A 14,787-nucleotide genomic window follows, 5' to 3' on the forward strand; every position below is an offset into this window, starting at 1 on the left:
AATGTTTTGTAACATCTGGCCACTAAGAAAGCTCTACCAACCTATCTACCTATTGCCTCCCCCAATGCAAATCTCAAATCAAATAATCAGGTTTGATACAAAAGCAGTCTTAGAAACATCTAATTAATCCAGGACCAAATTCTGGAGCTAGGATAATTTCTGTTCTATGAAAATAAAGGTTACTTTTTCTCTACTGTAAATACACACACACAAACATATACATATTTTATACATTTTTTAAAATTTTTAGGTAACTGTGTGGGCATGTGATAATTTTTTAATTTCTAGAAGCTGAAAATGTCCTTATAGGGGAGGCAGTGAAGCTATACTGAACAAATAAGAGCTCAGAAGATATTAGTTAGATTCCTGGTTCTGGCATTTGGCATGCCTTGTGTACATACGGAAACTGTTTATTAACTGCAAAGCACTATAAAAACTTTTATTATCGGGGCAGCCTGTGTGGCTCAATTGGTTGAGCATCTGCTTCTCCCTCTCCCTCTGCCCCGCCCCTCCACTCATGCTCACTTTCCCTCTCACTCTCTATTACACATTTTCTAAAAATTTACATTACTAAGATTATAAAAGTTTTGCTCCAATATCTAATTTTAAGTTCAATGTTTATTTTCTAAACTTCTGTTTTCTCTGAAGTCTGCTTTGGAGTTCCATAAAGTTTTTAGACATGTCAAATTCATTATCTGAATATAAATTTTTATTTTTTAGGTTATTTAAATATTATCTTGTGTGGCACATGGATGGCTCAGTTGGTTAAGCATCTGCCTTTGGATCAGGTCATCATCTAGGGGTCCTGGGATGAGCCTGACTCCAGCTCCCTGCTCAGCGGGGAGTCTGCTTCTCCCTCTCCCTTTACCCTTCCCCTCCCTCACCCTCCTACCCCTGCTCTCTCTCTTTCAAATAAATAAAATGTAAAAAAAAAAAAAAAAAAAGTTTTGTTTTCCCTTCATGCTTCAGAGAGACCTCTATGTTTTCAGCTTTAAGAGCAAAGAACCAGTAGCAGAATGAACGTAAAAAAAAGAAAACAGAAAATAAGAAAACATAACCCTTGAATAGAAGTTTTATCTAATCAACATTTTCTATCCCCTTCCAATGCCTTACCAACCTTTATAAAACTTTTATTCTACCACAGATGGCATTTGAAATCTGATCATTTCTTCTGTTTAGAATGAAAGAGAGTTCTCTGGGGGAAGGGCAAAACTGGTTCACTCCCAGTAGAGTAGGCTGACTTGAGGTCAAGCCCTTATCAATTAAGTGTCAGAGGGGCACCTGCATGGCTCAGTCATTAAGCTTCTGCCTTCAGCTCAGGTCATGACCCCAGGATCTTGGGATCAAGCCCTGCGGTCGGGCTCCCAGCTTGGCGGGGGGCCTTCTCCTCTCTCTTCCATTCGCCCTGCTTGTGTTCCCTCTCTCATTGTCTCAATCTTTAAAGTAGGCTGACAGTTTTAAGATTATCTGGTAACACTAAGAGGGGGGAAAAATGTTCCAAAAATGTAAAATGTTATGTATTAATTGCTAAAGCAAATTAGGCAATTCCTGTCTTTTCATTAGAAAAAGATTTAAGGTATAGCTGTGATATAAGGTAAGGAATGTGGACATTGAATTTCAAAAAAATCTTTCAGTCTTGGCTACGTTGCTTGCCTAGGAGCCTCAGTTTCCCGAGCTGCAATGTAAGAATAATAATGACCTTGTGAGGTTGTTAAAAGAATCAATGGATAGAACTATGTATTGTGGATAAATAAAAATATACAAATAAAGTTACAGAGGGTCTCTTTACTCCAAAAAACAAACAAAAACCAAAAATGGAAAAACAGCTACTTTCAGAGGGGAAAAAACCCATAATGCTAGCTTATTCTTTCTGGTCATACATGACGTAATGATTCCAAAGGAATCTGCTCAGGTCCAAAAGTACAGGTTTCACAAGGACACAACATTAAACTATGAATCATTTCATAATTCAAATTAAAAAAAAATGGAAGAAAAAACTTAAAACCAACAACACCAAAGCTGTTCAAACATGGAGTCTGAACTATAAGAAGAAGGTCAGTAAAGACTGCATTGTGTTCATCCACACACTATATTATCCCAGGATAAAAAAACAAAAACAAAAACAAAACAAAACAAAACAAAACAAAAACAATTCATCTACAGTATTATAGTAGATTCCAAATGGAAAATTTCTTTTCTTATCATCACAAACCATGCTCCCACAAGGACACAAAACAATACACATAAAAAGTGAGAAATTTTCCACTGGGAGCAGAGAAAATCCTTGCAGGGAAAAACAATTTTAGTTACATAGGATATACTTAACTTCAAACAGCATCTTTTAGTCACAGGCATTTCTAAAATATGAAAGATAAATTTCAGGTTTCTTTGCCACCACTTTCACTAAGGTATACATAATTTGGAAAATGCCAAAATTAATTAGTATTGGTTAGTTAACACCAATATACTTTTTAAGAGCAAAATTTATCCTGGAATAAAAATAGTCTAGTATGGACATTTCACTAAAGTAACTTTTAATCCTCTTCTTAAACTGAAGAGATAGAGATCACAAAGATCAATTCTAATTAAGAGGACATACAAATTGGTCACTATTTTCATCCAAAAGTCACCAGATTTTTGCTGATGACATCAGTAGTTATCACATGGATTAAAATTTTACAGGCTAGGGGTAATATTCATCCATGCCTTTGTTTTTTTTCCTTCCAAAAAAAGATGTCAACATTTTTTTCTTTTAGCCAGTTCAACTTCACTGTTTGCACACTACTGAAACAAGACCTCTTCAATATCCACCGGTTTGCTGAAGATGTTAAAGCGTTTATCTGTGGCCAGCCTCTTGGTTACATCCCTGAGAAACAACCGCAACTCTCTTAAAGTATTTTCCTCCTGGTCCTCCATCCGGTTCTTTTCTGATTCTGATAACTGACGAGGTGGAGAAGGTAGTGCAAGGGGAAGCACTTCCATAGCACAAAGACCTAAAGAAAATAGACGAAAATATTAAGATTCCAACAGATCTGGGACAGCAATAAAGAATTCCAAGTACATATAAACAACCTGTAAACCCAGTAAGTAAAAATGTGAATGGAAAGTAACAGGACATTAGAGAACAGATTTAATAAAACAATTCATAGTAGGACTCCTTTAAATGGCAAATGATATGATTTTAAATAATTTGATTTTGAAATATGATTTACATAAAACTTACTAGAAATATTTCAAATAAAAAAAATATCTTTAGGTGAAGAACTATATGCTGATTTGCTTAAAGTCAATGTTGTTTAAAAACCCTCTTCTCAAAATGGGGTTGCCTTATTTGCATGAAAGTGAAATAGACAAGTAACCATTCTCTGATCCTTCCCCCTCCCAAAAGTTCTAATTTTAGACAAGTCTTCTATTCATATTCTTAGTACAACATAGTAGGGGTAGTGAATGCCATGTACCTGTGCAGAGAGCAAAAAAAAAAATTACAAACTGGGGCACCTGGATGGCTCAGTCATTTACCTGACTCTTGACTTCAGCTTAGCTCATATCTCAGGATCATGAGATTGAGCCCTGTGTGGGGCTCAGCACTGCACAGTGGAACCTGCTCAAGACTCTCCCTCTCTCTCTGCCCCTCCCTACCCTCTCTCTCCCTCAAAAAAAAAAGGGAGAGGGACTAGAAGAAGAATCCCAAAAACATGAATAAGATAGAACATCCAGTCTACAGTGATATATATAAAATCTATAATATTCATTATCTACCGTAAAACAAACAAACAAAAAAATCTCAAAAAGTAAAGTATTAACTTTCCTAAATACATTATTCCCTAATTCCTTAAGACTTTCCCAGTATCACACTGAATTTGAGGATTAAACTTTTAAGGATTATGGCTGATTTCTAAATAGCCCCTAAGATGAAAAATTAAAGTAAATAGAAGCAACTCAAAAAGAAAAAGAATTATGTTCATCTTTAACACAGAAAATTCAATCTATGCATGAGACTAAAATGTATCTGGAATATGCAAGATAAAATGATTCATTTTCATAATGAAATTTTTTAAAAACTTATTTAGATTAACGGGAGGAAACAACCAATAATCAGAAAGTGTAACTTCCATATTTAATTTCCCAAGGTTTCTAGGGGGGAAAACACCCCACAACTACAGCCATTTGATAGATGCTCCTTTTTAGAACTCTGAGATAATGTGGAAATGAGTGACTAAAGAACAATTAAATGATTGACGTGTTGGATAAGATAATCAATAAAAAACAGAAGTAGAATTCAGAAAAGCAAGGACTTGGAAGAGGTAGAAATGTATTTAATATCCTCCAACAATCACATGAGAAATATAAAGATAGAATGATGGCAAAGACACTTAAAAACTTGTAACAGGATTGCTCTTTTCAAGAAGAGGCTGAAAGAGTACAAAGAAGACCTTATCTTTTATACATCTTTAAGACAAGAAAGAGTCTCTTAAGCGACTTAGAATGCACTCCTCACTTAAATCAAGGGGCTGAAATTTGAAATATTATGCTACTAAGCCAAATCCAAGAAAATTCTAATACTTAAAGTCATGATGGGTTTCCAAGTGCCTACCATAAGATACCTAACAGAATAGGTACTCAATAAAAATGTGAAAAATAAATAAACCAGAAAAGGCAAACATTCTGATCATCTCTTGACCCATCACACGTACCATGACCCACAAAGTAATCAGCACACCACCCAGTGTTCTCAAAATTATTGTTCAAGTCCTCTGTCCTTAAACTAACTAAAAAAGAACAGAATTGAAGACTTTTTGAGCCTCAGAATGTGAAATCTACCAGAGCATCTGAACTGAAATGGTAAGAAGACTTCATTAACAGTCGCTTGTTAGTAGAGCTGTAACTATGAGGCTGTACTTCACAATCTCAAGTCAGGTAAACACAATTACCTCTCCATCTAAAGAGAAATTTCCATCCAAAGAAAATGTGTCCATCTAAAAAAAGCGAATCTAAAAAATCGACTTTACTTCCACAAGAAATTTTTTTTTTAAGTGACAAGAAATGGCATTTTTTAAAAAGATTTTATTTATTTATTTGACAGAATGAGAGAGAGAGAGAGAGCACAGCAGCAGTGGCAGGCAGAGGGAGAGTAGAAGCAGGCTCCCCGGAGAGCAGGGGGAACCCGATGTGGGATTCAAACTCAGGACTCCCAGATCATGACCTGAGCTGAAGGCAGTTGCTTAACCAACTGAGCCGCACCGGCGCCCAGAAAGGGCATTTCTTAATTCCATTCCCCATCCCCTTCCCCCATTTCCCTAAAGGCTTTGGGAACTTTACCAGTGTGTTTCCTCCGTGGTGGAGCCATTGATGCCTGATTGAGAATCAATTCTTGGAAAAATTTTCTTCTGTCTTCTTCAATAGGCCTTTGAATATACAAGACCTCTTCATACTGTATTCTAAAGATACATTTAACCTACACACATACACACAAAGACATTATGTAGAGAATTAAAAGTATACTTATTACACCAAACTACAATTTCTTCAACTTCCAGTACAATCTTTAATTTTTATTCACGTGGGGTTCACGTGGGGTTAGTTAACCCAGTCCTAAGGCTACACTGTTGAGAGATTCAACTTCATTGTCTAATCCATAATGGGAGAATGACCAGTTGCCCAAGTTATTAATACATTATATTATCCCCGAAAGAGTCAACAAATAATAGCAGAAAGGATAACCAATTATAATAGTTTGATGGCAAATTTCAAAGGACTTCTTGCATAAGAGCTAGAAAGTAATGACCTAGAATCCACACTAGAGAGCTGGAAGGATGCTAACAACACCGCCTTCTTGTACATTATTTCTATGTACTTCCTATTCAGTGAGTTCCTTTCCTGGGCTCTTTTCATCTCAAGTCTATTCCACTGCATTTTCCAGAATCCTGGTTTCACTGCAAATAAACTAAACCTTCAGTTCCTCCCCAGAATGCTCCACAGTAACCCCACCTTCCACACAAAACTCCCAAGCAATATTAAGCCAGTCATTCTCACATCCCTCAATTCCTCGCACTGGTGATTACATACCCTTCCTTTGTTTACCTTCTCTATAGAGCCTTTGACCCCAGATGTCCCCCTTGCAAGACAGGCTGCTTAAAACCTCCACATCATCCACATTAATTCTACACACTTCAATTTTTATGTTTTCCTAGAAGGTCTATATTCCACTTCTAGACACCAAACTCCCTGAGAACAGAAACCATCCCTTATTCATCTGTTTTCCTACAGCTACCACATTGACTGGGACATACTAATGTGTAATTAGCATGGAATGAATGAGTAAAGTTTGCAATTTCCTTCCCCTAGATCAAAATGGCAACTGCAAATGAAAATGGGAAAAGGTCACTAATATAGAAAGAAGAACCAACTACAAGACAATGAGAAAACACTGGATCAAAATTCGAAACACATTAGATCATAGCCCAAATTTAGTCACACGTTTATGATAAACGTTAGATAATTCATTCTTTGTTATATCTAAGCACTTATTGAAGACTAAAAATTTCTAAATATTTCAATCTTTAGAACTCCTATATATAGGAGTCCTTCATTTTATACTTCAGAAAACTTAAACTTGGAAAGGTTTATGTAATTGGCTTAAGGTCACAAAGTAAATTAAAAAAAAAAAACCTACATTACGTAATTTCTAAAGACCTTTTCCAACTCTAAAATTCTAACATAGAAAAGAAACAATGAAAAGTAGAATTCAAAATTTGGATGGGCAAGTATTTACCTCAACAGGAAGCCAGATCCTTTAAGAATTTATAAAATTTCACCATGTGCCCTTCTAATATTTTTTTTGTAGACTACTTTCATGTAAAATTTCCCCCAACCCTTTGATCCATGCTTCATTGGTCCTTCCTGGAAAGCTCTGCAAAGCAAATTTACTGCTGAATGCCCATGGTGTGCTAAATATAATGCCAAATACTGCCATTACAAACTTGAAGGAAATACAATTACTTCCTGCTGTCAAGGATCTTAAAAGTTTCGCAAGAAAGCATTATGGTACCACACCAGAAGTATCCTAATACTTGTTGAGAAACAGAAGAGACTCTGCAAGAGGTAGGGGTGAAGAGGCATTAGATGAGATACAGCAGAAATAGCTAACATTAACTGGGCCTTGAAAAATAAATAGAATGCAATACTCTAGAAGTACCAGGATTTTTTCAAGAGTAGCAAAACATTTCATCTCAGTTTTAAATATTCTCTCTCCTGATCATTTTTCAACACTGTGTTAAACTTTGTGAATACAAAAGCATACCAAGAGTAAGTCTGTGGTAATACTCTAAAACTCTTGCCAGGTTATTACCAACAGCTTAGATCCATCACTTTACAAGCAGGCTCATTTCACTTTAAATTTTCTCCCAGCTTTATCTTCTGACATTCCCAGCCTCAAATTTCATGCTGCAACTAGACAAGAAGCCTCAGATAACTCCCTGAAATCATGCTTTCTCACACTGGTTCACAATGATCTCTATATGTGCTATCCACTCCTTCCTAACCCTGGTTTTGTTTTGTTTTGTTTTTAAGATTTTATTTATTTATTTGACAGACAGAGATCACAAGTAGGCAGAGAGGGAAGCAGAGAGAGAGGGGGAAGCAGGCACCCCGCCAAGCAGAGAGCCCGATGCAGGGCTTGATCCCAGGACCCTGGATTATGACCTCAGCCAAAGGCAGAGGCTTTAACCCACTGAGCCACCCAGGTGCCCCTCTAACCCTGTTTTTAACCCTCCACTCAAGCCAATGCTTTCTGGATGATGCTTTCTCTGACCTTCCCAGATACACGCAAGCATACCTTCTAAAACCCCTTATTAGACTTTAATTTCAATGATTTTTAGTAAATTAATTCAGTTGTGCAACCATCACAAGTCAGTTTTAAAACATTTCCATTACCTTCAAAGATCACCCTCATGCCCATCAATTCCTACTCACACTCACACTCCCCACCCAACAACCACTGATTTAACTGTCTCTAGGGATGTGCCTTTTCTAGAAACTGTATCATGTAGTCTGCTCTCTAGCTTCTCTCCCTTAGCATAATATACTGAAACTCATCCACACTGTAGAACGTTATCAGTTCATTCCATTTAATGCTGAACAGTATTTTACTGTGTGTATATATAAATGTTTGGTTTCTCCAATCACCAGTGAATGAATAATGGGCTGTTTCCACTACTATGAATAATGGTAGTAGGAACATTTGCATTCAAGTCTTTGTATGAACATATTTCTCTTCTGTAGTTACAATGGAGTGGAAATGCTGAGTCATATCATAAGTTTATGACTTCCATCTTAAGAACTGCCAATTTTTCAAAAAATGACTACAAGCTTTACAATTCCACCACCAGTATATAAGGCCTCCACTTTCTTTAACATCCTTTGCCAACACTCAATACTGTCTAGTAGTTGTGCAGTGGTATCCCATTCCTGAATGACTAATGATATTAACAATCTTTTCCCATGCTTTATTAGCCCAAGAGAATACATACTCTTCAGTGAAATGTCTATTTAAATCTTAATTATAGGGGCACCTGGGTGGCTCAGTGGGTTAAGCCGCTGCCTTCGGCTCAGGTCATGATCTCAGGGTCCTGGGATCGAGTCCCACATCGGGCTCTCTGCTCAGCAGGGAGCCTGCTTCCCTCTCTCTCTCTCTGCCTGCCTCTCTGTCTACTGTGATCTCTCTCTGTCAAATAAATAAATAAAATCTTTAAAAAAAAAAAATCTTAATTATAGTCTTTTTTACCTTAATTGTGGTAAAATAGTCATAACATAAAATTTGCTATTTTTATCACTTTTAATTATACAGCCTGTGCCAGTAAATATATTTGCATTATTATGCAACCATCATACCATCGAACTCCAAAACTTTTTCATGCTCCCCAAGTGAAATACTATATCCAGTAAATACTGACACCCCATACTCTCCCTTTCCCCAGCCCCTGACAATCACCATTCTACTTTCTACCTCTGTGACTATGACTACTCTAGGAACTTTTTAGAAGAGGAATCACATATTTGTCCTTTAGTGACAGGCCTATTTCACTTAGCATGATGTCTTCAAGGTTTATCTATGCTGTAGCCTGTGTTAAAATTCCCTTCCATTTTAAAGCTAAAAATGTTATACTGTATGTATATGCCACACTTTTTTTAATCCAGCTATCTGCTGATGGATGTTTGTATGTTTCTACCTTTTGGCTATTGTGAATAATGTGGCTATGAACATGGGTATACAAATACCTGTTTAAATCGCTGCTTTCACTTCTTTTGAGTGTATGCTCAAAAGCAGAATTGTTGGATCATACGATAATTCTGTTTAACTTTTTAAGGAATCACTGTATAATTTATTTTCAATGATACTGTGCAATTTTATATTCCCACCAGCAATACACAAAGGCTCAAATTTCTTCAGGTCCTGACCAACATTAGCTGTTTTCTGTCTGTCTGTTTGTTTTTTAAGATTTTTATTTATATGACAGAGAACGAGAGAGCACAAGCAGAGGGAGAAGCAGGCTCTCCACTGAGCAGGAAGCCCAATGCGGGACTCGATCCCAGGACCCTGGGATCATGACCTGAACCCAAGGCTGCTTAATCAACTGAGCCATCAAGCATCCGCATTTTCTGTTTTTATGATAACAGCCATCCTAATGGGTATGAACTGACATCTCATTGTGGTCTCAATTTGATTTCCCTTTTAATTAGTTCAATATCTTTTCATATGCTATTGGCCATGTGAATATGGCTCCTTTAGGGGAAGTATGGTTGGCTGGGTTTTTATTCTTCAGTTGTAGAGCTCTTTATTTACTCTGGATATCAACCCTTTATCAGATATATGATTTGCAAATACCTCTGCCGTTCTGTGGGTTGTTTGTTCAGTCTTTTTTCAGCTTTTTTCAGGTGGGGCTTGAACTCGTGACCCCAAGATCAAGAGTTGCATTCTCTAGTAACTGTGTCAGCCAGGCACCCTGAAAGAGTTCTAATACATTCTGGATGTAAGTCTTATCAAGATATGCAATTTGATGTATCTGAAATATTTTTTTCCAAGTCTGTGGCTTGTTTCCTCATTTTCTTAATGGTGTCTTTTTAAAAGTATTTAATTTTGATAAAGCTAACTTTATCAGGTTTTTCCTGGATTGTTTTCTTACATATTATATACATATTTTACATGCTATACTATCATAGCACTCCTCATACTGTATTATTTTTTCCAGGTCTCTCTTCCTTCTACACTTTTTTTTTTTTTAATACATGTGTATTTTTATTTAAGGGGGTAGGGAGCAGAGGGAGAGGGAAAGAGAATCTCAAACACATCCTGTGCTGGGTGTGGGGTCTGACCTCATGACCCTGAGATCATGACTGAGCCAAAATAAAGAACTGGACACTAAACCAACTAAGCCACCCAGTTGGCCCACTCTGAACTTTGAATTATTAGAGAACAGTGGCTATCTTTTGGTTTTTCACCTATTTTATTAATTCATTCATTCAATAAAGATTAACCATACTGGAAATATGTACATGTATATTTTATGTGTCAGTTTCTGAGTATTCTGTATGTGTGTACACATAAAGCAGCTAAGCACGGTGAATGAAAGCATGAGAAAAACAGACACTAGACCCGCCTTCAACAAATTCACTTATTATGACAGTGCATTGCACACAATAGGCACACAACAAGTTTTTGAAGAATAAACAATGGTTCTAACTTGATAAATACAAAACTTACTTCCCTGACCACTCATCACAATATCCAGAAATGGTCTCTCTGCATCTTATAGAGTACAGTGCATTATAAGTGCATGATGTTTGTAATCAGGCAAATCTGGGTTCAAAACTTTGCTCTGCCATACTAGCTGTGAGTTTCTTCATCTGTCAAATGGGAAAATGACAGTAATGCTTTTCTTACTGAACAGTTAAAAAAACTTGTGTTAGATAATAAATGTAACTGGCTTCTACAAGTGCCCGGGACATAGTTGCCTAAGTGGCAGCGAATTTTTCATTACCAAAATCTTTTCATTTTACCTCATTTATTAAATCTTAGAGGTGTCAGTCCCCAGTTTTAAAGGTAGAGTTCATTCAGACTCTAATGGGGAAAATTAATGTTTTAAGACACAAGATCTCAAAGATAAAAGGAATGGGAAATTAGGTCAGAAATGAACCTAAGACAGTGTTCATGAATAAAACCTGCTTTCCTCAAAACAAAGTAAGTAAATAATCCATTAAATAAAAATAAACTGACATTTTACCTTAACATAGTAATAATTCATGCTCATTTACTGCAGATAGTTGTAATTTTAAAAGACTTACAATAACCTCTTTCCTTGTAAATTTTAAGAATCATGTAATTGTTATACAACAAAAATATCAATACTAAGATACTTCTCTTGTATATGTGAATCATTCATCTGAGTTTTCAATGCCCCTACTTGGATTTCTCTACTTAAGTTATTGATTTTTAACTCCCAGTTCCCATGATAAACTGAGAGACACAAAAAGACATGAAATACTGAAATAACAAAATGCTACTTGTAATCTTTACTTTCCTAAGTGTAGCTAATACGATGTTTCCTTAAAATTCATTTCCAGGAGGACCTGGGTGTCTGTTAAGTGTCTGACTCTTAATTTTGGCTCAGGTCACACCTCAGGGTTGTGAGACCAAGCCCCACATGGGGCTCTTCACTGGACGTGGAACCTGCTTAAGATTCTCTTTCTTCTGTCCCTCTCCCCCACCCACTCTAAAATAAATAGAACAAAAAAATAAAATAAAATTCATTTTCAATTATATCATCTTGAGCCTGCCCATAATAATTTAATACCAAAATACATACTATGAATCTGTTCAGAAATGTAAATGCAATTCTTTCTGACCAAAGTTTGTTTTCCTTCCTATATATATTTCTACTTTTTATCTGCTTCCTTGTTTAAAAAAGTCCCTTCTGATGCTCAATCCTCAATTCTTTCTTCTAACTCTCCTGAAGAGAAATAATTTGTAATTCCCATGTAACTCAACTAAAATTCTCCAGCTATTCTCAGAAAGAATCTACAGGGTCCACAAAAGTAAATTTACCTACACTAGAATTTGCAAAAAACAAAAAAGAAATTAGGCTGAACAAGAAAGAGTTCAAACCAATGTGGTGATTCAGTGGTAAATTCCTATAATTTATGCAACAAACATTTACTAATTCCAATGTGTCAAGAAGTAGAGAAGTGAAGGCCAGTAAGACAGTCCCCTCCTCTCAAAGACCCTGTGGTCTAAGTCAGAGGTTCTCAAACGTTTTGGTCTCAGGATCTTATTAAACTAATGAGCTTGTTTATGTAGGTTACATCTGTCTGTAATTATGTATTAAAAATAAAACTAAGAGCACTCCAAATTATGTATTCATTTAAAATCCATTACATACTAACACTGAAAATGTATTTTGGAAAAATATATTCTTTTAAAAAATGTATTTTCCAAAATATGAAATATATATATAAAATAAAATTTAACAAGAAAAATGGCATTGTTTTACATTTCTTCAACTCTCTTTAATGTCTGGCTTACTGAGAGACAACTGGATTTTCATTTCTGCTTCTGCATTCAATGTTACATGTTGTTTTGACTGTAGTCATGAAGAAAATCCATAGTCAAGCAGATATGTAGTTAGAAAAAAGAGGAATGTGACATCTCCCTGAAAGCCTTGTGGGGCCCACAGAAGTCCTTGGATAACAGGTGATCTAGAGCAATGATTTCCAAATTTTTTAATCTAACATCTCATCAGTAAAAAAAATCTGAAAATATCTCTTCTGGTACATTTATTTAACACACTATTTAAATATACTATTCTACTAATATTATCTTTTCTATTATAAAACCTATATACACAAAATACTTAAGATAATATGAAGACAAATGAAGTTCTTTTTTTTTTTTTTAAGCTTTTATTTATTTATCTGACAGACCGAGATCACAAGTAGGCAGAGAGGCAGGCAGAGAGAGAAGGAAGCAGGCTCCCCGCCAAGCAGAGAGCCCAATGCGGGACTTGATCCCAAGACCCTGAGATCATGACCTGAGCCAAAGGCAAAGGCCCTAACCCATTAGGCCACCCAGGCGCCCCAAGACAAATGAAGTTCTAATGTTTTTTTCAATATCCCAATGTACTGCCTTAAGTACAAACTTTACTTTGGGAACTACTGAATTAGGAGAGAGATGTACCTACAAAGAAACATCTACAAGAGAATGCTAAAGAGCTCTAAAAGATGAAATTATTACTTTGTCCCACAAAAAGAAAGTAGTTTTATATTACTAATAAAACACTACCCCTGCCCCGGGGGAGCCTGGGTGGCTTAGTGGTTAAGCATCCGATTCTTGATTTCGGCTCAAGTCATGATCTCAGAATCAGGGAATGGAGCTCCATGACAGGCTCTGTGCTCAGCAGGGAGTCTGCGTGGGGTTCTCTCCCTCTCCCTTTGTCCCTCCCCACCCCTCACACCTGCTTGCACAAGCGCTCTAAAATAAATAAATAAATAAATAAATCTTAAAAACAAAAACATTACCCCCACGGTAACTTAATTCTTTTTTGGTTTTGTTCTATTTATTTTATTTTTTAAAAGATTTTATTTATTTGACAGAGATAACAAGTAGGCAGAGAGGCAGGCAGAGAGACAAAGAGGGGGAACTAGGCCTCCCGCTGAGCAGAGTCTGATGCGGGACCCTGAGATCATGATCTGAGCTGAAGGCAGAGGCTTAACCCACTGAGCCACCCAGGCACCCCTAAGATTTTATTTTTAAGTAATCTCTACACCCAACATGGGGCTCAAATTCACAACCTTGTGATCAAGAGTCACATGCTCTACCGAGCCAGGACCTCATGACATTATTTTCTACATCAATATTTTAAAGGTTTCATCGTGTTTCATGGAAGAAATTTATAATTTAGCCAATTCTCTACAATATGACAGTTTCCAATCTATGAAATAAAGGCTATGATATTTTATATTTTTTGTGTGTGGTCTGCACTGAATCTTTGTGTTAGTCTGTGAAAAACTCTTCAGATAAACCTCAATAAATGGTATTGCTGAGTCAAAATATGTGTACATATTTAAATCTATTACTCAGACTGCCCTTGAGAGATTTATTCAACCGCTTTTTATATTTGCCTACTTGACAGGTTAAAATCTGTATTTTACTTTTAAATTATCCACTATTATATTATTTAAACTCAATTAACCAATGTGTAATATACTATTAGTTTCAGATAAAGAGTTTAATAATTTATAAGTTGCATATAACACCCAGTGCTCATCACATCCCGTGCATCCTTAATGTCCATCACCCCATTACCCCAACCCCCACTCACCTCCCCTCCAGCAAACCTGTTTGTTTCCTATACTTGAGTCTCTCATGGTTTTTCTCCCTCTCTAATGACCTTCCCATTCAGTTTTCCCTCCCTTCCCCTATCATTCTCTGTTCCACTATTTTTCCCCCACTGTATTTTCTTAAGGCACTCTAGTAACTGGCAGTTTCCTTCTTTTAGAATCACTTGGGTTTTTTGCCACACACTGTCTATTCTACAGATCAGGCACTTTGCTAACCTACAGTTACTTAGTCTGCAACACTATGATTTTCATTTATTCACCAGATATTTATCAATATGTGCTAACTATTATTCACTACTATCTCAGTTTGTCACCTCAAAAGCAAGCATTCTAATGGCAAAGCTAAAATTTAAATGAAAGGCTTAGGGGCAGTGAAGGATTTCCAAAGAATAGTAA

At 36.3% G+C, this 14,787-nt stretch overlaps 1 protein-coding gene across 2 annotated transcripts in view; it reads right to left on the reverse strand.

Moving 5' to 3' along the window:
* ATAD2B (ATPase family AAA domain containing 2B) overlaps positions 1-14,787 on the reverse strand; it is a 151,190-nt gene that overhangs the window by 29,701 nt on the left and 106,702 nt on the right. The window contains exons 20-21 of one of the 2 annotated variants that reach the window (XM_082746565.1): positions 5,320-5,455; positions 2,797-2,993 (exon numbers count right to left, since the gene is read on the reverse strand). In XM_082746565.1, coding sequence (XP_082602691.1) covers positions 2,797-2,993; positions 5,320-5,455 — 333 coding nt within the window. The remainder of the gene's footprint in view (positions 1-2,796; positions 2,994-5,319; positions 5,456-14,787) is intronic. The other variant, XM_082746566.1, reaches the window with a different exon arrangement.

This window comes from Mustela nivalis, assembly GCF_964662115.1.
Source record: "Mustela nivalis genome assembly, chromosome: 8".
Lineage (NCBI taxonomy): Eukaryota > Metazoa > Chordata > Mammalia > Carnivora > Mustelidae > Mustela > Mustela nivalis.